Source organism: Myodes glareolus, chromosome 27 (assembly GCF_982192425.1).
Source record: "Myodes glareolus chromosome 27, mMyoGla1.1, whole genome shotgun sequence".
NCBI lineage: Eukaryota > Metazoa > Chordata > Mammalia > Rodentia > Cricetidae > Myodes > Myodes glareolus.
Genome location: NC_142052.1, coordinates 11485467 through 11510294, shown reverse-complemented (window position 1 = coordinate 11510294; position 24828 = coordinate 11485467). Strand labels below are relative to the sequence as shown.

The window sequence follows — 24828 nt, the reverse complement described above, 5'->3', positions numbered from 1 at the left end:
TACCAGTAAGTTATAGAATTTCAAATAAAATTTAGTATAAGAGCTTAACAAGTATTTTTCACAAATATTTTTTAATTAAAAAAATTTAATTACAGAAGTTTTCATTGATTTTGTACCAAAGAAACTAAGGAATTTCGATGAATTTACACTGAGACATTAGGATGAAAACATTTCATTTTGCTGTAAGTTTTGAGTAAAGATTCATTCCCATTCTACAGTCCATGGGATTTTTTCAGTTCAAACATTTTAATAAGATCATCCTGAAAAGCCACTACATGCAGAAGAGCTGCTTACAGAAAACGAAAAAGAGGCATTTCTCAAAAAGTCCCGTTTAGCAATTATTTTCATCTCCGATTAACGACTAAAACTTAATAAAGTATAAACGATAAGATCTACGGATGCCTTAAAGACCGCAATCTTCTTTATAAGGCATTGTACTGTGGAGACACTGCACAAAATACATGGCAATTACAGAAAACAATGCTTTCTAGAAATCACCTACAGAAGTAAAGTAGCTGTTCATTTTCTACACAGAATTTAAAGTAAACTAATTCTTTTTTCTATCAACTCATAACAAGAAGGCGCATTGAGGAGCCGCCACCGTCTTATTCCTCTGCCTTTCTAAGAGGACCAGGGGGCTCGACCCAACTTCCTGCTGCAGGAAGCCCCTCGGGGCTCAGCAGGAGCCGCCGCCTGGGCGTTCGGGTCTGGGCTCCAGCTCTCCACCTTCCTCCCCCTTCCTCGGCCCCAGTCGCGAGGGGAGGACGGCGGCCGCACAGGCGCTGAATTTGACCGAGCGGCTGCGGCCGGCGCCACGGCCCCGCCTCCGGCCCTGAGAGCGGGGCGCGGCCGGGGAGGGTGGGGCGCCCGCCCGGTGTGAGCTCGCTCGACCTCGGGCTCGCGCTGCGCTTCCCGCGGCCTCCAGCGCGCGTCCTCCGGCTCCGGGTGGACGGGACGCACAGTGGACCCGAGGTCACCGGCTCGGCGCGAGAGGGAGGCGGCCGCGGCGGAGGAGCCCTGCAGCCTGCGGGATCCAGCCGGTCCCCACCGGGAGAAGGAACCGTAAGGCGGCTTCGCGGCTCGGCTCTGGCCGAGTTCACGCCCTTCCGCGTCTCTTAGAGTGTGCCCGGCGTCCCTTCTGTCCCCACCCTGAACAGACACAGCAGCCTCTCTGTCCCGCGGGGTTTCTCTTGCTCACGAGTTTGCAACCCTCTCGGTTTCCGCAGTGCGTCCCACCCTCCATAAATCTACTTCGCCTGGTCCCTCTGCCCTCTAAAGATTCGTGCCCTCCTTCATTTCCTGGAGAACCCGGAGCTCACTGCCTCCGCAGCCGGGGTTGAGATGTGAGAAACCTCGGATTCCTCCCACTTCGCGGACCCGAAGGACCGAGGAGCGGAGCGAAGAGGTTAAAGGTGCTTTGCTGGATTGTCTTGGGTGGGGGGGATAGGTGCAAATGGCATCGTTGGACCTTTATGTTGGTTGGTTTTGCCCCCCAAACAAAAGAATGGATGCTCCTCTGTACCCTTATTCCTGTCCCTGTTTATGGGAACTGTTCTTACATTGATGTTGGAGTTGGAGGAAATTGGAGCTGGAGTTCTGACGAAGCAGCTCCTGAAGAGGTTTTATTCCCACAAGCTCCGTTCGTATGGAAAGGCACGTTGAAAAATCTTGTATTGCAACGACCCATCCCAGGAAAGCTTTACTTGTAAATCTGAAGAACGAATGTGGAGACGTTTGAAATTTTAGTTAGTATACTTTGGATACTGTTAATTTCTTAGTGTTTTGACTACTATTTTACTAGATTTTTCCCCCACTAAATTTTAGTTTGTTTTTTAGGCTACTTCTGCAGAACTTTCCAGAAATTAGGTTAAAATATAATTTTAATACTGTCAGTGATTGAACAATCGCTGTCATGTGTCTTCATGTATTTACTGCTTTTCAAGGCATTGTGGGAAAGCAAATGATAATCTCAAAATAAAGGTACTCTGTACGTTGCAGGTTCTGTTACTATTCTGTAAGCTACTCTAAGGTAGGGTGGTAGCATTTTTTGGAAACTATTATTTCTTTAAGAACAGTAAGTATGTTTAGTCACCCTCCCTCCCAACATCCTTTTAGCAGTCCATTCTGTAACTTTGCACTTCCCGGGCCTTAGTATTAAGCAGGCTCAGAAGATGTAGCTCCAACTGTCTTCTGGAAATATACTGTGGGACTCCACACTTCTGAGAGAGTTGATTGTCTTCCTCCTCCTTTCCTGAGTGTGTTCACTTGTGAATGAAGTGCATATATTTATACAGCCTACCCGTAGGTAAAAGATCAAAGGTGTTTTCATATATGAGTAGATACAGTTGATGGAAGAAATATGAATTATTCTCCATTGGTGGAAGTGAAAATTTCCTCAGTGCTTTTAGTAGTTTATTTTTCCCTTTGAGGCTCATTACAAAGAATTGGGAGCTCATCCTCTTTGCTACTGGAGTGTGAATGCCTCTGTGTGCTTTACTCACGTGGTTAGGATAGATGGTTTGTGTGTGCACACATGTAGAATACACTCATATGCATAACCTCCTTTTTTTATTTTGTTTTACTTTGTTTCTGAGTCATTTTCCAGACTGTCCTTAAATTTATTGTATAGCCAGGGTTGAGTTATATCCCTAACTTCACAAAACCAGCAATCACCAAGTTCCAGGATGTTTCCTCAGGAGTGAGAAGTCGGATGTAGGCTGTCTGGGGCAGCATGGTGGCTCCACAGTGCTGTCAGCAATGCGTGCTCCTTGCTCTTTCGGTTAGTGGTCCTGTCTTATCGCCTGTGGTCTTAGGTGGCACTCCAGACTGAGTAGCAGCTTCTCTCTATTGCTTCTCTCATCATCCATGCCTCTGGGTGTGTTAACAGCATCCTATCTAGTAATGTCGAGAACGGAGCTAAGACAAGACAAAAGAGCTGTGCCCTCTTTACATCCGCATAACAAGTTCTTTTCTCTTCTTTTAGAAAATAATTCAGATTTGGCTTTATGTGACTTAAAATTGCATTTAGATTAGGAACTCGGAACTTTTTCCCTATAATCTCTTAAGTTGCCACACTTCAAAGGTTCTCATGCGCCCCACACTAAGTTATTTACAAACAGAGAGATGAACATGATTGCTTTATTATCAACTTGGAAACCAATATTTTGGAGAGCACAGAAATTTATCATTGTATCCAATAAATGCAGGTTAATTAAAAGAATTTTATGTGCAATTGTAATATGCAATGATTATAAAACTGAATAATGCTGGGACTGGAGAAGATGACTCAGTGGTCAAGAGCATTGGCTGCCCTTCCAGAGGACCTGGGTTCATTTCCCAGCACCCACATGGCATCTCATAAATGTTCATTTCCAGGGGATCTTTCGCCTTCACACAGACATACGTGCAGGCAATGAAATAAAAATAAATTTTTAAAAACTTCTTTCCTCGCTTCTGTCCACCATGCTCACCTTCTGTCCACCATGGCGTGCGCGCACACGCGCGCACACACAAACACACACACGCACGCGCACACACACACACTAATATAAGTAGTTAACAGAACTGAACAGGGCTCAAGGGCAGAGCACTGGCCTAGCAACTGCACAGCCCTGTGTTTAACCCCAGCACCGTGAAGACAGGTGAACTAACCCTGAGCGTGATGTGGCTCTTGCTCTCCAGGAGTTTACACATAACCTGGCGAGCAGATAAATACTGAGGTACAGTTTTAGGTGCTATGCTAATCCCGTGATCAAGTTAGACATCCTATAACTCAGTGAAGGGTTGGAGAGCTATGATCCAGAGTCCTCATAGTGAAAGTGCCTTTTAAAGTGCTAGCAGGGAATTTTCCCTCTGTGTGTTATTTGGGATGGAATGGCTGTGGGACCAGGTGATACAGAAACTTCCATCTACACAGTGTTCCAAATATGCCACCTTTACGTGTTGTGTATTTTTAGCTGAAGGAAGTAAGGAGATTGCTCTCATTGTGTCTTACCTTTCACGTAAAACAGGCCTTACCTAAGATTCCTGGAAATAGGCTATCACAAAAGCCCTACCCTGCTAAGAGTCAACACAAACCTGAAAAGACAGGTGTTGCCAAGTCCCACCCTCTTCCCTACTGCCAGGACAGCAGACTCTTATCCTCAGTCATTGTCTACACAACTGCCCTCCAAACCTCAAATCCAAAACCAAAAAATTATAGTTAAGTAGGGAAGTCTTCCCTATAGGCATTGGGTGCTACCTGAAGATATTTGTAGTCTTTGGTCTGAAGTCTCCTGTGTGATGTAACCATATTAATAAACTTATATTAATCTTATATTAACCTGTTTATTATATACCTTGTGATAGGTAAAGAAAATATATTCTTTTCTTCTCTCCACAAAGGAGGATCTGACTTCCCAGAGGAAACACTAATGACTGGGAAGAACTGCATTGCACTAGTAAGAGTTGTGGAGAAGCAGTGGCGTGAAGAGTTGATCTAGGAAAAGCCAGACTAACATTGTGTTGAACTAAATAGATTTTCAGTTTTCTGTTATCCTGTAACTCGGTGCATTTCAGCTCACAATTATATAGCAAGAATACCAAGTTTCCACTACTAAGCTTGTGAAATGTTTCCCATGATACTTGTAGTTAAGCCAAAATAGCCAACCATTTCTGTAAATTTCTTTTGAAATTTTGAATTGTTTTGTAAAACAAGACCACATAGAAACATTTGACAGTATCTTAGCTAACTAAATAAACAGGGCTGCAAATAAAAGATGATTATGTAATAGTACATATTCCATCATAAAATTTTTGCTTATATTAAAATTATTTTATTTTATGCATATAGTGTTTTGCTTGCACGTATGTCTTTGTACTATGTGGGTGTCTGGAAACTGAACCTGGGTACCCTGGAAGAGCAGCCAGTGCTCTCAACTGCCGAGCCTTCTGTCCAGTCCAACAACATAGACATTTGGAACGGGAGCTTTTGAAGCTGAGTTTTAGCAGGGAGACAGGAGACTGGTGCTGTCGGTTTCCTTCCGCTGTGACCGTCAACTTAGGATGCTTTATTTTGGCTGAAGGCTTCAGAACATGGTTGCTTGTTTTAGTTGCCTTCTTGTCTTGGGGGAACAGTCCCTTCCTCTGTCATACACACCATGTTATCCTGTCTCTCTGGAGTGAAGTTAGACCCTGCTTGCCTCATAGCTGGGACAAAGCAAAAACAGGAAGCAGTCAGGACCCCAGTGTCGCCTTCAAAAATGATACTTCTGGTCACTGGATCCGACTTGCTAAAGGTTTCACCTCCTACCAATAACGCCACAGTCTGGTCAGCAAGTCTTTTAACACATAGGCCTTTGCAGGGATTCTTACCCAATGCATACCATATGCAAAAATGACAAACATGAGATGCAGGGAAAAGCAAATACAGGCTTGGGCTGGGTTTATTGCTCAGGGGTGGTGTGAACATGTTGGAAGTCCGGCTTCAATTCTCAGCGGAAGAAAAAGTTGGTAGTGTTTAGTACATTTCAGTAGAGTCCCAATCCTATTTTTCATATTCCCAGACATAACCAAAATTTATAAAGTTTGTTGGGTACCTACAATGTACTCAACAGAGTGGTAGATTCAGATCTCTTGTTGCACGTACAACACGTGTATCAGTACATTTGTACTCATCAAATGGTTCTACTCTCCAATATTTACCTTAGAAGCTTTCCCTTAAAACTGAAAAATGAGGCATTAAAATTTTTAAAGTTGAGCAGAGTGGTCGAGATGGCTTCGTTGGTAAAGGTCTTGTCACCAAGCTTGATAGCCTGAGTTGTCCCACACTTCCAATGTGTAAGCAGAAACCTATGGGGCATGTGCGCGTATGCGTGCACGGACGGACGGACGGACGGACACACACACACACACACACACACACACACACACACCACACTAAATGTACACACTATAAAGAATGCTCGAAAGTCCATCATTATTTTTAACAATGTACATCTTCTCAAACCCAGGATGGCCTTGTGCTTGATGTGAAACAAAGGATTGCCTTAAATTCCGGATCCTCTGGCCTCGACCTCCCACGAGCTGGGATTACTGGCGTGAGTCACCACGCCCTGAACCTATAGGCTCTTAATGCAAAGACAGGGTAAATCAAGAGAATTAGGAACTCCTGCATGTGTTTGCTCTGCCAGCGTCAGGAATTCTGCCGCGTGGGCGGGGGTCTGACAATCCTGGCCAGTCAGAAGCTTCCCAGCAGGAAGGGGCGGGAGGCGCCAAACGTGGGGGAAAAGAGTCCGGGGAAGGTCCGGTCTTTGGCGCCTACTACACCTCCTCTAACTGTCCGCAATGCTGGTCCCAGGCTCCGAGCTGAAGCTGCAACCCGCCGCTCAGCAGCAGGGCGCGGAGGCACCGCGGCACGGGGAGCTGCAGTATCTGGGGCAGGTGGAGCACATTATGCGCTGCGGTTTCAAGAAGGAGGACCGCACGGGCACCGGAACCTTGTCGGTGTTCGGCATGCAGGCGCGATACAGCCTGAGAGGTGACCGCGGCTAGCCCCCACTACCGGGAGGGACTGCGGGAGGACGAGCGGCGGGCTGGGCGCGGAGGCGCGGGGCTGGCAGCCGCGGTTAGTCTGACCCCAGCTCAAAGAGTCCTAAACTCCGCGTTCCTGCCCTAGAGCCTCAAGGTGATTGCCACTGCAGGTAAACCTGGTCCTTAAGGCCTCTTGTTCCTAACCCCCATTAGGTTCCGACTGGTCGTGCGTTTCCGAGGGTCGGAGTAGAAGAAACCTGCCCAAACCTTGCCCTGAGGTCCCGACTGGTGCTCCTCCTCTTCCTTCCCTTATCTCCTGCTCCCCTTTCCAACTGTTTTAAAAATTGGCGCGAAAATGGCTTAGGCGGTGTTAAAGAGGCACAGAAAAAAGAACCCAAGCCTGAGGCGGAAACTGGGGTTTCCCCCAAACAGCCTTGGCTATTAAAGAGCAACTCAGAGGATGTGTGAGCCTACAGAGTGGCCCCAGGGAAGAAGTGCTCTTTTGGGGTTCCTGGCATCAGGCGTCAAGCCAGGATATACTTATCTCAAGCATGTTCTGGAGGTGGAAACTTCAGCAGTTACTGCACAGATTAACCCAGTGTGCAGGGCCTCCTAGAACAGTGGACTCTGAAGTCCAGTTTTAGTCCCTTTCCTCTGCTTATACTGCAGACAAGTTATTCTACCTCTCTAATCTTCATTCAGCTTTCCCGTGTAGACGGTAAAGAGGGAAGTATTGCTCTCTGACAAAACATATACTCTGAGCCTTTCCTCTTTACCTTGTCTGTTGATTGAGCTCCTGCCCTGCCCCTTTGTCTCTCTTCTGTTTTGCCTTCGGGTTTCCTGGTGGCCATTCCGAGGCATAAACATTTCTGTTTTCAGATGCTAGGTCAGTTTGCTCCCCAAATGTCTGAAAACTTTTTCAGTTTTTACCAGAGTGATATCGCTCTGCCAGGAGCGTGGTGGACTTGGGTGTGAGAGCCTTTAGGTTGTGTCTAGGCCACAGTTTGAGTGTTGACATTACACACCAGTGACAGTGATAGTTGCTCAGTAGTGTGTGTGGACTCCTTCTCTTTGCCATATGGGTACCCCTGTGTCAATGCAGACCTGTGGTTTCACTGACTTATCCCGAAGCTGGGTGGGAGTTCCCAGTTTTCCTGAAGCCACTCCAGGTGTGTGTGTGTGTCTGTGCGTGTGTGTGCTCGCGCGTGTGTGCGCACGTGTGTCTGTGCGTGTCCGCCCCCAGGTCGTTTCCCGCCACAGAGAAAGCTGAATGATGGATGATGGCTCGCTGTATTTTACCACATTTTAACTGTGTTACAAACTGTTTTTCAGATGAATTTCCTCTGCTCACAACCAAACGAGTGTTCTGGAAGGGTGTTTTGGAGGAGTTGCTGTGGTTTATCAAGGTAAGGGTGATGCTGCTGTTGGAAGCTGCCTGTCTTCACAGAACAAGCCTTAGAAGTCAAACTGTGAGCCAGGCGGTGGTGGTGCATGCCTTTAATCCCAGCACTCGGGAGGGAGAGGCAGGTGGATCTATGTAAGTTCGAGGTCAGCCTGGTTTACAGAGCGAGTTCCTGGACAGGCTCCAAAGCTACACAGAGAAACCCTGTCTCGAAAAACCAAGAAAAAAAAGGTAGTAGTAGTGAAAGCTGTAGTTGTCAGCCGTTCCCACGGCACAGGCTCATTTTCTAGTGCTGGCTCTAGATGCTTTTCTGTGTCCTTCCCATCCTGCTTGCGTCACTGACCTGAGCACACTGGGAGAATCCTGCCCAGGCCTCTGGCACTTGCCATTCCCATCACCTAGGGCCTTTCCTTCCATGTGGAGGATGGCTCGCTCCTCCTTCCAGTCCCACTTGACACCCTTGACCTTCCTGTCACCTCTTTGTTTCTCTTCCTAGGGAAACACCATCAGCTGACCTAGAAATCAGCCTTCAGCTTCCCCTCTATTGGGAGGGAGATAAATAAGTGCAGTGTCCTGTGAGTTCCCCAAATGTAGAAAATCTGTTCCTCCTATTTCCTGTTGTGTCTCAGGACCAAATTACAGCCAGCCACCTGGTAGGTGCTCAGCATTATTGATTGCTGAATTGGTAGATACCAGGGTCAAGTAGGTACCTGGGTTACACTGGAGAGGTGTGGTGACAAATGGCAGGAGCCCCAAGTTCCTGCTCTGTATCCTGGTCCAGAAAAAGTGAGGTTCTGCCCAGTGCTGGCTTAGAGTACTCCCGGAGACAAGATGAGTTCTGGGCCATACTACAAGTTCAGCCCCTTCTTTAGAGTACTTGGGATGCTGACTCAGTAGGCAAAGAGGGCCTGAGTTCATCCCGCCCCAGTTGTCACATAAAACATTCGGGTGTGGAATGGAGAGATGACTCAGCGGTTAAGAGCATTTGTTGATCGTGTTCGGGGTGGGGGTTAGGATTTAGTTCCTAGCACCCATTTAACACAGTGAGTGGCTAACAATCTGTAAGTCCAGTTCAAGATATCTGACTCCCTCTTCTACTGTCCTTGGGAACTGTGTGCGCATGGTGTACAGACACATGCAGGCAAAACACACATCCACATAACATAGAAATGAAGCTTAAAAAATGCTGGGTGCGATTGCATGTGTCTGTAACCCCAGTGCTATAATGGGAGGGAGACACAGGAGGATTGTTGGAGATTGCTGGCCACGAGTCTAGCCCGAATAAGCTCTAGCTTTACTTGGAGACCCTGTCTCAAGGGAAAGGATAGGAAGTAATAGAGCAGAACAGCCAGGATCCTCTCTGGCTTCCGTGGGCTTGGGTTCCCATGCACACACATTTTCCAGAAAAGCTAGCTACTGATTACCACTAAAATCTTTAGCCAGATATGACACACGAACAGACCGCACATGGAGTGTTGGACAAGTCCACTTGGAGTGTCACACTTCGACATGGAACGTGTTTTATGAAGGAATTCAAAGCTTCCGATGAGGTAGAAATGTTTTAGGAACTTGGAGATATTTAAACAATTGAAGGGAAGGCTGGGGAGATGGCTCAGTGGGTGTAAAGCCCTTGGCCACCCAAATCTGACAGCCGGAGCTTGGATCCCTGGAGCCCTCATAAGAAGCTCTGTGTGGGCCGGGTGGTGGTGCCCACACCTTTAATCCCAGCACCTGGGAGGCAGAGGCAGGCAGAGCTCAATGAGTTCAAGGCCAGACTGGTCTACAAAGTAAGTTCCAGGACAGCCAGGAATGTTACCCAGAGAAACCCTGTCTTGAGAAAACAAAAAAGCCCTGTTTGGTAGTGCCATCTAATCCTGGTACTTCTATGGGAGACGGAGACGGAAATCTACTGGAAGCTCACAAGCTAGCCAGCGTGGGGTAGGTATTATAGCACCAGAAACAGGAGAGACACCCAACTCAAATAAGGTAGAAGGTGAGAACCAGCTCCTGTATGCATGCACCATGGCATGCTTATGTGTACGTATACATACACAAAGACTTTTGAAAGTGAAGGGAATAGAAGAAATGTTGTGAGGAAATTTCTAATAGGGGTTCGACCATTCTATACTACCTCAGAAGCCTGGCCAGGACCAGCCTGCTTAAAGCTGGGCTGCACGTGGATAGTGTGCCATGGGTAGGGGATGAGTGACACAGGGTCCTCCTGTATGCCTATTCTGTTCTCAATCTTTCAGGGATCCACAAATGCTAAAGAACTGTCCTCCAAAGGAGTGAGAATCTGGGATGCCAATGGGTCCCGAGATTTTCTGGACAGCCTGGGATTCTCTGCACGACAGGAAGGGGACCTGGGCCCAGTTTATGGTTTCCAGTGGAGACATTTTGGCGCAGACTACAAAGATATGGATTCAGGTGAGGAGATATTATTGCCTCAGGTTTTCTGGGTGTTCTTCCTCAAAGATCCATCTCATATGTGGGAGATAAATCCACATCGTGGGAGTTGGTAAGTAACTGATTTGTGAGAAGCCACAACAAAATGTCACAAAGGCCAAATCATTCTCTTGGTGCCTAGCATTTACTGGGCATTATTGGATGCTTGGAGCTTTCTCTACCTGTGTCATTGACCAGTGGTGGCAGACTTGGTCTCTCCTGTCTGTGTTAGGGTTTAGGATAGAAGGAGGTTCCTCCAGGATGAAGTGCAGGAGTTACCCGTAATGAACATTTCCCTTTGCAACGCTGAAGCACTTTAAACTTGTGTGTGGTGTGATGTCTCTGTACCGTTCACCCTTCCCTTCCTGCTCTGTGGGGACAGAGATTAAGAAAAGTCCTCATCTAGTAACTGGCATCTTCCTCTCTCTGGGTTCTGTTTGAGTATCATAGAGACCAGCCTCCGCCAGGTTCTGAAGTTAATGTCTCACTAGTGTGTGTGTGTGTGTGTGTGTGTGTGTGTGTGTGTGTGTGTGTGTGTGTGTGCTCGTGTGTGCAGGAAGTAATAAATTACAGGCTGGGCAGACACCAGCAGCCTGGACAGTATGCTTTTCTTTTCAAGGGTCCCTTCAGCTCCTTCTAGCCAGTGGGAAGAATTTGGGCCTTGTAGTGGTTTGTATAAGAATGCCCCCATGCTCAAGTAAGCCCCTGTATTTGAATCCTTAGGAGTGGTGTTATTTGAAAGAATTAAGACGTATGGCCTTGTTGGAGGAAGTGTGTCACTGGGGATGGGCTTTGAGGTTTTAGAAGCCAGCGCCTTTTATCCTGCTGCCTGTAGTTCTGTGTAACATGAGGGCCAGCTTGTTGGGGTATCTGTCCCACCCAGTACCCCACAGCAGGCAGGCCCCCAAAGAAAAATCACACACAGGACTCCATAAGGTTATAAACTGATTGGCCCTTAGCTCTGGCTACTTATTAGCTCTTATAACATATATTACCCCATTATCCTTATCTATTTTAGCCACATGGGCTCAGTACCTTTCTCAGTGTGACAGCTTACATGTTGCCTCTTCGGTGGTCTGTGCAGGAGTGCTGGAGGGACCTTCCTCCTCCGTAGCCTTATTCTATTCTCTTTGCCCCGCCTCTACTTCCTGTCTGGTTGACCCGCCTATACTGCCTATACTGCCTATACTGCCTGCCTGGCCAATCAGCGTTTTATTAAAATATGATTGACAGAATACAGACAATTCTCCCGTATCAGTTCTGGAAGTAGAACGCTCAGCTGCTTCTCCAGCACCATGTCTGCCTGGATACTGCTATGCTTCTCACCATGCTGACAATAGACTAAACCTCTGAAACTATAAGCAAGCCCCAAACACACCCTTTCTTTTATAAGAGTTGTCATGGTCACGGTGTCTCTTCACAGCAGTAGAATACTGACTAAGACGGGCCTAGTGTCCAAATTCTTCAGTTGTGTTTGCCTGCAATCAAGATGTTTTCAATGCTGGTGATGTTTGGAAGTTGTGGACATCTTTGTGGACCAGGAATGGGTAAATTGGTAAAGGCAGAAAGAAGAGAAGAGGTTGCTGGACTTGGAGTGTGATGTGATAGTGTTAGTGGGCATGGAGTTACCTGAGAAGTTCTGCAAGAGAGTAGTGTGATGCTGCATGGAGTGTGAATGGCTCAGCTGCTGAAGTCAGTGCTTCCAAGCTTGGAGACCTGCGTTTGATCCTCAGAAACCTGTGTGGTAGGAGAGAATCTGTTCTCACAGCTTCTTAGACTACACACCATAGCATATGCCACACATAACAAAATAAAGGAATATAGTAAAAATGCAAGAACAGTTTTAATGGTAAATTTAATGTGTGTGCATACTTTATCTTATTTAGGGTCAGAGTTTGGCTAGCCTGGAACAAATTATAATAGACAAGGCCACCCTTGAACTGTCAGCCTCTGCCCTCCCCAAGTGCTGGGATTTGTCATGAGTGGGTGGGAGCGGCTAGGTCTTCTGAGCCATAGCTGGCCTTCAACTCCTCATCCTCCTGTCTAGGAATGAGCCATCATGTTCACCTTACCACCATTTTTTGTTTGGTGTTTTTTGGTTATTTTTTGTTTGTTTTGTTACGGTGTTTCTGTGTGTAGCCCTGATGATCCCAGAACTCTCTCTCTCTGTAGACCAGCCTGGCCTTGAACTCACAGAGATCTGTCTCCTGAGTGCTGGGATTAAAGTCATAAGCCACAACTCCTAGCTAATTGTCTTATTTTTTCTTATTTTTTATTTGTTTATTTATTCTGGTTTTTGAAGGAGGGTTTCTCTGTATAACAGCCCCAGCTGTCCTGAAACTAGCTCTTGTAGATTTTAATGTTTTTTAATGCAGATAATTTTCTTGTTCTTTCTCCCTTTTTCCCCTACAGGAAATAATTACAATCCGTTCTGTAATTTATCAGATTTTTTGACACGTACAGATTACAAAGTCACCACCACAATCTAGCTGTAGAACATTTCCTCAAGTCTTTAATATTGCCTTCTTGGAGCTGGGATTTTGGGAACCCCTCCCTCAGAGACCCAACTCTGCCAGAACACTGACTGACAAACCTTGGTAAAAATGCATCCAGAGGAGAATCTGTGGAGTTCTGGTCTTCGTTAATAAATCACCTCTCAGCTTCCACACCTCAGCAGGGGACAGGGGATTAAAGGCCATGGACGAGAACTGGAAAAAGTAAAAGATCATAATCTTATTACAGTTTGCCTGGGAGTTGTAAGTCAGTGGTGTGCTTAGTGATGAATTGTCTTGTCCTTTTAGTGGAAGTGTGGGTAAGCCCTAGAAAGTTCTCTATAGTTTGGTATTTGACTGTCTGTGACAAGCTGTCTTCAATTTAAGATCCAGTGTCCTATGGGACAATAACAGATTGTGTTGGTGAAGTGTACAAGGGTGTTTGGTAGGTATAGAAACTATCACATGGGGACGCGGGGAAAATCTGAAACTGCTGGGATTGGAGACGATTGGTATATATTTTTGTTACTATACCAGAATATCTAAAGCTAACTAACTTTGAAGAAAAGAGGCTTATTTAGAGCAAAGATTTCTTAAACTTTTTTCACTGTGACTTTTATTTGAACAAGAAATTTTTTATGTAGCCCGAGGTATACAGGTACACAAACCAAATAGTTATTGCTTATAGGTCATTAAAAATTTACCCTATGATAATTCTTTGTCATACATGTAATTTTAGCATTTATTAATAAAGAATACACTAATTATTTACTAACAATAAAAAGAAATTTTACATGTTAATGAGATGGGGTGTGCCTGTCAATTTTAACAGAAAGAATGAAATCTTGACTGAAAGTAGGTTGTAGGGCATTTTCAGAGTTTATTGATAGTTTGATTCCAGACTTGTCAGTGATGAGCTGTGCACCCAGAACGTGTATTACAAATGACAGAAGCACGTTTGCCATCTCAGGAACTGTCGGCATTTCTGTTTTCATTTCAAGCCAGAATTCATTGAATGATATTTTTATGAAACCCAAGTCCATTTTAAAACCAAAGATTCTACTGTCATACAGTCCAGAGACACGCTAATTTGGGCTGGTGAGACGGCTCAGTGGCTGAAAGCATTTGCTACCTAAGGCTTAACGACTTGAGTCCACTCTCTAGAACGCTGAGTGCAATGAGAAAATTCCTGAAGGTTGTCCTCTGCCCTCCCTATGTGCACTGACATGTGCACTCCTCCTCACACACATCAGACACACAGAGAAAATACTAGTTTAAAAATTAAGAGCAGTCCTCCCATCCAACGAAACCAAAGACAGACTAATTTGAATATATACCAAAGAATGAGAGTTAATATTAACAGCCCTGGTTTTTATAATTAGGTCATTATGATTCTACAAAAGCAGCAAGCTGTATGTACAGTAAAGTGCCACAGTTATAATATTCAGTTTTTAATATGAGCTGAAGTGTTTCAGGCGGCATTTGTTGGTGCTTCGTGTTATACTGACGTGTCCGATGTAAAGCGTGTCTATTCAGACCTGTGTCTGCCGTGAATGGCACACGCAGTACTGGGGAGCTCTCTCAGCCACCTCAGCTCCTTTATGCGTTTAAATTTGGGTTAGTTTTTGCATGTAGCGTGTTTAGTTTTTCACAGCCCCACATTCATTTACCCAGTCCTTTTTTTTTTTAACCCCGAACTCAAAGATAAGGAAACTTAGATCTCAGTCGCGGTGGTTCAGTGCCCACAGTTTGATGACAGTGACCCCAAGGTGGCACAGTATTAGGTGTGAAAGATGAGAAGTGTGTCTCCTTTGGTTCCTTGTGAAGCCACCAGGATTCACTCATGGAACTCCATCCACCCTGATGACTTTCTCATCCTAATCACCTCTTTTTAAGATTTATTTATTTATTACATATACAGTGTTCTGCCTGCATGTATGCCTGCAGGCCAGAAGAGGGCACCAGATCTCATTACAGTCTGATGTAAGCTACCATGTGATTGCTGGGATTTGAACTCAGGACCTCTGGAAGAGCAGCCAGTGCTCTTAACCACTGAGCCATCTCTCCACCCCCCCATCACTTCTTAAAGACTGTGTAATTGATTTAAATTTCTACCCAAAAATGAGAATTACATTTCAACTCATGAACCCTTGAGCGACATATTCAAACTATATCCAAACAGCAGTTAGCAACAGGGGCAATATTAAGGGGAGAGAGTGATATTGTAACAGACTAAATATTTAGAAGACTTGTGTAGAAAAGAACTTAGATTTTAGTGTAAGGACATTGAGCTTAACCCAGCAAGATCTGAGAAATACTCAGATTGCTGGGTGTATTAGAACTATGGGTGGGGGGGGCACTGAGTGGATGCTGTCAGGGTCATCACGTGAGAGGCTGTGACTGATGTGACGTGAATGCGCATGTGCTCTCCTGACAATTCTGCAGATTACTCGGGTCAAGGAGTAGACCAGCTGCAAAAAGTGATTGACACCATCAAAACCAAGCCTGATGACAGAAGAATCATCATGTGTGCCTGGAACCCAAAAGGTAGACAGCATCCCAGTCATCTGGCCAGTTAGCCAGAGGGGAGCAAGGTGGCCAGAGGCTCTGCGGGGCACTGGAACTGTCTCCAGTCACGTGGATGATCAACACAGTCACACTTGGCTCTGTTTCTACCATCAGGAGACCCACATGATCTGTATGCATTTACATTAAAGGAGCATTAAATTGCCTGTAAAGTGCACCGATGGTTTTATCTTTTTCATTTGGAGCACACAGTTTCAAGTGTTAACTTGAAAGTAGAGTATTAAAATTAAACTCTATGGGGGTATAGTGAGTATCCAGGAAAGAACATTTCATATTTCTAATAGATACTTAAACAGAAAGATGTGCCTCAGATTCCAGTTTCCAATGGCCTTTGCAGAAAGAATAATTTCCTTTTATTTGGTGCCATCAATAACAGCCCAAATCCTTAATTTTAGCTCAGCTGGATGAGCATTGCTTCAGCATAAATGTATACTCGCAGAATCTTTATGCTAATGGACAAGCTTCCATCACCTCTGCTGCAGGGCTGGGAAAATGGTCTGACTTTGACAGAATGGGAAATTGAGTTGTACGTATCTGTAACTTCATGGCTTCTTTCGTGGTTGGCTTGTTTTGTGTTTTACCTTTTTTATTGCTGTGTTCTCTAAAACCCTTCCTTCTTTTACCATTGACCCCCTCAGATCTTCCCCTGATGGCACTGCCTCCTTGCCATGCCCTCTGTCAATTCTATGTAGCGAATGGGGAGCTGTCTTGCCAGCTCTACCAGAGGTCAGGAGATATGGGCCTGGGCGTGCCCTTCAACATTGCCAGCTATGCCCTGCTCACCTACATGATTGCACACATCACAGGCCTAAAGGTGAGCTGCTTTCATAAGACGTGGTTATAGCCAATGTAATAAACTAACTCATAGCAGGGAATTCAGTCTGATTAGTATTAAAATTTTATGCATGTAAATAAGACATGTACTGGCTCACCTTATTCCCCTCCTTGGAGCTTTCTGGTACCTTGTTGCCTAAGGAAACTAACATTCATATAGGTAGCTTGTTTTTTTGTTTTGTTTTGTTTTTGTTTTTGAAACATGGTCTCATTCTCTAGTCCAGGCTAGCCTTGGACCTACAGTGATCCTCCTGTCTCGGTGTCAGAACACAGTCCAAGAATGGAGTCTTGAGAACTTTCAGTGCGTGTGAGAAAACTCCAAGAAAACAAGAGTCTTGTGACTTCAGTTTCTTCAGCACACAGACTTGTTCTTGGACTGTAGTTTCTTCAGCACACAGACTTGTTCTTGGACTGTAGTTTCTTCAGCACACAGACTTGTTCTTGGACTGTAGTTTCTTCAGCACACAGACTTGTTCTTGGACTGTAGTTTCTTCAGCACACAGACTTGTTCTTGGACTGTAGTTTCTTCAGCACACAGACTTGTTCTTGGACTGTAGTTTCTTCAGCACACAGACTTGTTCTTGGACTGTAGTTTCTTCAGCACACAGACTTGTTCTTGGACTGTAGTTTCTTCAGCACACAGACTTGTTCTTGGACTGTATTTCATGCTCCTCCCAGGTGTAGCAGATGGGAGGGAGTTTATTTCAGCTGTTGTTATTCATGGGTCTCGATGGGAAAACATGTTTTTGCCATGTGTTTCTGGTCTTTGTGATTGTGTAGTTTACTCACGGGACTCTTAACCTTCAGAGTATAAATTGTCTGATGCTCTGAATAAAGTTGACTTTTGCATAAGACTTTAGGCCCCCCTTTCCCGGGTTCACGATGCCAATTCTCAGCCTTCCAAGTACTGGGACTATGTGTGTAAGCCATAATGTACAACCTAAAAACCTAAAAAATTAACTTTTCCCAAAAAAAACCACTGGAAAAGTTACTTTTGTGGAAAGCTTTGAACTACGTGTGTACCCTGTAGAATGTATTGTTGTGTGTGTACACACGGGGTCCACATTTTCCACAGTGTGTGCGTAGACGAGAGCATAGTCTGCGTGACTTCTTTCTCTTCTCCCGTGTGGCTTCCAGGAATCAGCTCAAGTTGTCAGGCTTCCAAGTGCCGCTACCCACGGAGCCGCCTCACAGCCCTACTCTGTTTGAACATGTGTTCTTAAAGAATTGGAACGAAAATATTGACTGCTGTGTTCTCTCCTGTGGGTCATTTTTAGCCAGGGGATTTTGTCCATACCTTGGGAGATGCACATATTTACCTGAATCACATCGAGCCCCTGAAAATTCAGGTAAGAAATATACCTGTTACGTTTCTTTTTGAGCTTGGTACCTTCTCTTGGCTAAAGATTGGGTGCAGGGCATCCTTTGTATCACAGGCGCTCTGGTTGATGCTGTCCTATATTGAAGTGCTCCAAATGCAGGGCTTTTAATGAGGGAGATGAGCGGGAATGAGGCCGTCATCGGCCTTAGCAACCACAAGCACAGGACTCGGTAAGGTATTAAGCATCAGTACCAGAGAGAAGAGCCAGGAGATATACATTTTAATTCATAATTTTACTTGAAGAGCTGAAAAATAAATGTTTGACTTTAGTTTTATGCTTAAGTACTAAACTTTAAAAAGCCTGTCTTTTAAAATTCCTTTCCAATTCCTATAATACAGCAACCAACAAATGAATTGAAATGGTAGTAAGTATAAGCATATGAGTGTCCATGTTTTGTGAACATTAAGAAAAAAAAGTTAGACTCAGAAAAGTCAAGAATTGTGTCCCTGTGTTTAATGTATTTCTCAGGAGTTATCTGGTGGCTTCAGCCTGTAACCACAGCTACTTAGGCAGGAGCAGGAGCATTCCAAGTTCAAGGCTTGCTGGGCTACAGAGTGGGTTCAACATAAGCCTAGATACCTTGACTAAGACCCTGTCTCAGAATAAAAAGGTAAACAAAGCTGGACCATAGCTGATGGCAGATTACTAATGTAGCTCTCCTGAGGCCTTAGGCGCAATCCCTAATCTTGCAGAAAGAAAAGACAGTACTGTATTGCTTTGCTGTAAAGAAGTACTTTGTGATAAAATACTGTGTTGTTTCAAAAGGAGACACGGGAACGGCTATAAAGTAAAACCATGATTTCATTTTTAGCTTCAGCGAGAGCCAAGACCTTTCCCAAAGCTCAAAATTCTTCGGAAAGTTGAGACAATTGATGATTTCAAGGTTGAAGACTTTCAGATTGAAGGTTATAATCCACACCCAGCGATTAAAATGGAAATGGCCGTTTAGAGCGTTTTCACAGCAGCTGTGAACATCACCAGACGTTAGGGTTGAGCCTGATGCCCAGGGTAAAATCCAGTTTCTCTCTAAAGGGAAATAAACTAAATCGAAACTCTGACAGTGATCTGTCTGTAAGTACCATCAATGTCTAAATGTATTACTGGCATTCAGACTGCCTTTCCTTTACTGTTCACTGAGGTACAGAAGAATACTAAGATTATATACTAGGCACAAACAACCAGACATTTCTGTATATCTGTATGAAGAAGATTCCTCTAAACTTGAACTATGTTACATGTTTACTTATAAATATTTTATATGCTGTAGTAATAAAGAACTGTTTTGCATTTGTCAGTTGAAACTTTTAAAATTTGTTTTTATTGTGTGTGTGTGTGGGCGTTCATTTAGGTCGGAGCACAATTTGAGTAAGTTTGGTTAGACTTGGTGACAAGCTCAAGTTTCTGACTAAAATAGATTGACCCAAAAACCCTGAGCCTTCCTACACATGTTGCTGGGACAGGGGCTCATGTATCCCAGGCCTCAAACACACTCTGCAGCTGAGGATGACCTTATTCCTCATCCTCTTGATTCTGCCTCCTAGTTGCTGGGATTGCAGGCATGGATTGGAGATTGAACCCAGAATTTCATGTATGCTAGGCAAGTTTCCACCAAGTTAGCCACATCCCCAGCCCTCTTGGTTTTTGTTTGTTTGTTTGTTTGGTCTTATTCTACCTTGGCTGGCCTGGATCTCACTGAGTAGCCTAGGCCTGCTAGTTAAATTCTATTTAGTAAGATAGGTTAAAATTTTTCCTCCTACTTGTCCACAGTGTACTTCAGTATAGTTACATTTTATATGAAAATATAATGGCCAGTTAAGATTGTTAGGGTCTGCAGTCGCTCCGAGATTCACCAGACTGTCTTAGTTTGGGTTTGTATTGCTGTGAAGAGAAACCATGACAGTTGCAACTCTTATAAAGGAAAAGGGTAGCTTGCTTATAGTCCAGAGGTTCAGTCCATTGTCATCATGGTGGGACATGGCGGCCTGCAGGTAGACATGGTGCTGTACCTGTAGCTGAGAGTCCTACATCTCGCAGGCAACAGGAAGTACTTGTTTGAGCATAGGAGACCTCAAAGCCTGCCCCCAAGTGACACACTTCCTCCAACAAGGGTACAACTGCTCCAGCAAAGCCACACCCATTAGTGTCGCTCCTTTGGGGGCTGTTTTCTTTCAAACCACTGCAGTGACCATGAATAATAAGATGCTTTTAATTTCTGGGACCAGGTCTGCACCCAAGAGTGCTCCTGAGATGCAGCATCAGCCATGTCAGCCTGGACTTGGAAAGACAAAACCCACAAGATTACATGGATCCTCACTAAACGGAGGCAGGGTCTCATTTTTTAACATAAATGTCTTGCAGGTGTCCTAGTCATCTTTTTGAGCAGAGTAAGCAAGTTTGATTACAAAAGCAGAAATCACTGTCTTATCTTGTGTAGAAGGAATGGCGGGCTGCGTTCCCTCCCGGGTCTCGGCTAGCTTACCCGAAATAATTACACAGAAACTGTATTCATTTAAACACTGCCTGGCCCATTAGTTTTAGCCTCTTATCGGCTAATTCTCTCATTGCTTTAACCCATACTTAATCTGTGTAGCACCATGAGGTGGTGGCTTACCGGGTAAAGGTCCTAACCTGCGTCTGTCTCGGAGAGGAGAGTCATGGCAACTGCTTGTCTCTGTTTTTTTCTCACATAATTTTGTTTTGTCTACTTCACCCACCTATGTTCTGACCTATCAGGCCAAGCAGCTTCTGGTGTGGGAGAATTGTCTGTATTCTATCAATCATATTTTAATAAAACGCTGATTGGCCAGGCAGGCGGTATAGGCGGGAAAACCAGACAGGAAGTAGAGGTGATGCAATGAGAACAGGAGAATTCTGGGAAGCAGGGAGGTTACTCAGCCACTCCTGAGCAGACCACCGAAGAGGCAGCATGTAAGTTGCCCAGCTGGAAAAGGTACTGAGCCATTATGGCTAACATAGATAATGGTAATGGATTAATATAAGTTACAAGGACTAATAAGAAGCCTGACCTAATGGGCCAATCAGTTTATAATCTTATGGAGTCTTGTGTGTGATTTTCTCTTTGGGGCATGCCGGCTGTGGGGTACCGGGCGGGACAGAAACCCCAACAAGCCGGCCCCCATGTTACAAGCTTCTTTATTAATTAACCAATTAAAGTAACAGATAGAAGACTCTCCTACAACATATTTAACAGGATCAGACAATTTAAAAATCTTCAACATCTGATTTAACAAAATGGGTTGGTTGGGAGGAGTGGGCTGACATCCTGTACAAGTTAGGAGTTTACATGCTAGAGGCATTTAGATAGATAGATAGATAGATAGATAGATAGATAGATAGATAGATAGATAGATGCATGCATGTATACATACATACATACATACTTATTGTGGGCTCCTGATCCTCCTACTCCATGTGTCTGGCTGCAGTTCAGCTGTAGGGCTGAACGTGTGTCTGCCGCAACCTCTGCAGAGCCGAGCTACCTCTAGTGATTCCTAGATATGCCTCTCTCCCCTTCTGCTCACCTCTGGGGAGCCCCTGGGGCCTTCCCAGGGCTGGGAACATGCAGGTGACCTAGGCCTTCCCGGGGCTGGGGACATGCAGTTCACGTAGGACCCAGTGTCCTGAGGTCTAGGTATTTGGCAAGCTGGTAAAGTGCCTGAGACAGTCTGACATTTGAGAAAAAAATAAAATAAAAATTGGAGGGTGAGGTGGTGTCTTGAAGCAGCAACTTTATAGCCTGGGACGGTCTTGAATTCTTTGTGATTATCCAGCTTTCTTCTCCCGAGAAGTGTCAGGAACACATTTTTTTTTTTTTTAAACATTTGGCCATCTTGGATGAGTAGGAATGGAACCCTTTACTGGACGGGATGGGGAGGGGGAATCAACCCTGGGGAGGCAGAGGCAGGTGGATCTGAGTTCCAGGCCAACCAGGATTATACAGTGAGACCCTGTCTCCAAATCCAAAACTAACCAACCAACCAAACAGCTAGGCATGGCTCTGCATGCCAATCCTCAGGGAAACTGGGGAGCTGAGACAGTTAGATCCTAAGGGCTTATGGGCCAGCCAGCCTAGCTAATACAGCAAGCTTCTGCCTCAGTGAGACCCCGTTCCAAGGCAACGAGATAAACAGTGAAATAAATGTACATCTGATGCCCTGCTCTGGCCTCCGACTGCACTGACACAGGAAATGCACTTGTACACTCGCATGCATGCAACACACACACACACACACACACACACACACACACACACTTTTAGGGCTGGAGAGAACACTCGGTACTAGACAGCTTGCTTGAATTATGAAACTCTGGCTTCAGTCCCCAGTAAATAAGTAGGAGCTGGAGAGGTCGCCTACAGGTAAGAGTGCTCGCTGCTCTTTCAGAGGACCCACGTTCAGCTCTTAGCACCTACACTGGGTAGCTCACAATCACCTGTCACTACTTTAGTTCCAGAGGGATCCAACACCTCTGACCTCTGACAGCACCCAAACTCAGGAGCACATATACACCCGCAGAGACAAAGAAGCAAAAACTCACACGGGGCTGGGGGTGTGGCTTAGTCGGTAGAGTGCCTGCCTAGTGCTACAAGAATTCCCCAGGGCGGCAAGTTCCCACAGCCTTGGGTGTAGTGGGCCTGGTGTGACCAGACCTGAGGAAAGATAGATGGGGGGGGGGTGGCAGACACCCGGAGAGAGGCAGGCACAATGAGAGAGGAGGGGGGGAGTAAAGGGACTGTGGTGGTCAATAGGTATGTGTAGGGATGATGGAGTCCTGTAGCCGAAAACTGGGTGCCTCACTGACTGGTAGCACATCTGGCTCTAAGCTTGGCCACTTTCCCCCACTTGAGACAGGGTTTCTCTTGCAGCCCTAGCTGTCCTGGAACTCACTCTATAGTCCAAGCTGGTCTCAGACTCAGAAATCTGCCTGCCTCTGTCTCCCGAGTGCTGGGATTAAAGGTGTGCGTCACCACCACTCAGCTTAAACTTGGCTACTTTTAAACTGTACCTTAGGAAAGTCACACCTCCATTAAGACCTGACTTCCCACCACCCTTTGAGGTCTGAGAAATTTCTGGTTGAGGCCACACACCACAGAGGTTTCTTGTACAGGAACTTGGTGTGAATGTTCAAAGCCTGAGATGTAGAAAGTTCCCAATCATGTGCTGTTCCTTCTGCACAAACTCCCAACAGCCTTGTCAAAATTGTGTGGGTTTCCTTGGTCTCAAGCAGTCCAGGCCGGCTTTGAATTTGCTCTGTAGCTGAAAGATCCTCCTAACTCTGCCTCCTTAGCACTGAGATTATAGGCCTGCCCACTTATTTATTTACTAATCCATTACACAATTCCTGTCCACCCTGATCATCTTCTTGATATCTTTTGATTTGGTTTAGATTTTTGGTAAACTACACTCAAATTCCCAAATATTGTTTATAAATGTTTACATTTAAAGGGAGGATACGCTATAGATATTTGCATTTGTATGGATCTTGATCTATTGATACAAATTTAAGGTCAATTTTGTTATATGTACATTTCTGCTCTTGATTAAGGTATTATGTTTGTGCAGCTCACTTAAAAATTTAATATATGATTAATAAATACAGGTTAGTAGATACTTATCTATACTAGTAAAACTTGTAGTCATATTAGTTAGGGTTTCTAGATATATAGAGATATATTTCAGTTAGATAGATAATATTCAAACCTTTCAAAGACCTATGGAATATGGTATTTAAAATGTTTTAAAAACTTAGGACTCTTCTCGACAGTGAAACACATCTGCTTCTGGCAGCACCAATTTAGTCAAGAGAATAATGGGTATCAAAGAGGCTCCTTATGGAGTTGGTTAGACATTTGGGCAAGAAACTGCTCTTGTCTGCTACTTGATGTTATGCTGTATGAACTGGACATGCAGGACCCACAGAAAAATGACTGCTGAACTTGCCCAAAGGTGAAATGGTCTTTCAGGGTTCCTGCTTCATAAAAGAACAAAAAGAGTCTACAGGACACAGAAGAAAGTGACTGACAAACTACCAATATAAGTGGAACTGTCTTTAAAATTTCCTGCTTCATGGAAAAGTCTGCCGCATACTATGGACCAGTAGGCTGAAGATGGGTGCCCCAATGGTACAGAAGAACTCTGGGTGACTGTCCAGGCAGCGAGATGTCTCTATCAATTCTAGAGTTTTGGAAGTTGCTTACAATGTACTTCCTGTTAACTTAGGTAATATATCCTTCTGGAGTCTTGGATGGAGTTAAAAAATAGTTATAGTTTTCCTTGTTTATGACAAAAGATAAAGTAGATATAAATATTGTAACTGTAATTCTTGCTTGATACCTGTTTTGTTATTTGTAATTTTACTATGTTAAAGTTAAAACCTTCCTTTATTTAAACAGAAAAGGGCAAGTGGTGTGGGAAGTCTGAAATATGTGAGACCCTAGAAACAAAAACAGGGGCTAGAGAGGAGTTCAGTAGGCAAGAGCATTTGACGTTCATGCATGAGGACCTGTGTTAGAGTCCCTGCACCCATGTGAAAAGCCCAGCATGGCTGTACCTGTGTGTCCCAGCTCCCTAGAGAGCCAGAATGATGATCCTGCAGTGGCACGGGAGACCCTGTCTTAAGTGAACATGGCTGACAGTGATAGAGGCAGACACCTCATCTCCTGCTCTGACCCCTGCATGAAAAATGCACATAACACCCTCACACGCTTGCACATGTGCACACAACAAATGTACCATTGCACTCCTGCAGGAGTGCACAACGAAGCACACACCTGCACACTCATGTGCATGGAACATACACACGTATGCACATGTGGTAGCCCACGTGTGACTCAGTTTCCATCTGGAGTCAGTTATGACTTAAAGAAGTCATTTTAACTCAAGCGTACCTGCTCTGACTGCATCCTTGAGGACTGTGGATAGCTCTGATGAAGACCGTGAGAAAGAATATCCTGCCTATGAGAATGACCACATTATCTGTTGAGATTTGGGCTGGCACATGGCATGTCCAGTTAGAGTTAGAAGCTACTTGCTGTCAGCTGTATTCTTGGGAGAGAGAATACATCTGCTTGTGCAGGGTGCTGGTTAGCTGACTGTGCCTGCTCTCTGTTCTGCCCTTCACCGCCCTCCCAGGTTCCTGTGGGAGCGGACCCTGGTAT

General features: G+C 44.9%; 1 protein-coding gene across 1 annotated transcript; it reads left to right on the top strand.

Annotated features, from left to right (window-relative positions):
* Positions 1–6309: 6309 nt before the first annotated feature.
* Positions 6310–18709, top strand: LOC125390261 (thymidylate synthase). The gene is made up of 7 exons (XM_087902323.1): positions 6310–6517; positions 7843–7916; positions 10165–10339; positions 15295–15396; positions 16074–16249; positions 17547–17618; positions 18463–18709. The coding sequence occupies exons 1-7, from the start codon at positions 6325–6327 to the stop codon at positions 18598–18600; spliced, it is 930 nt and encodes a 309-aa protein (XP_087758449.1). The 5' UTR covers positions 6310–6324; the 3' UTR covers positions 18601–18709.
* Positions 18710–24828: the final 6119 nt, after the last annotated feature.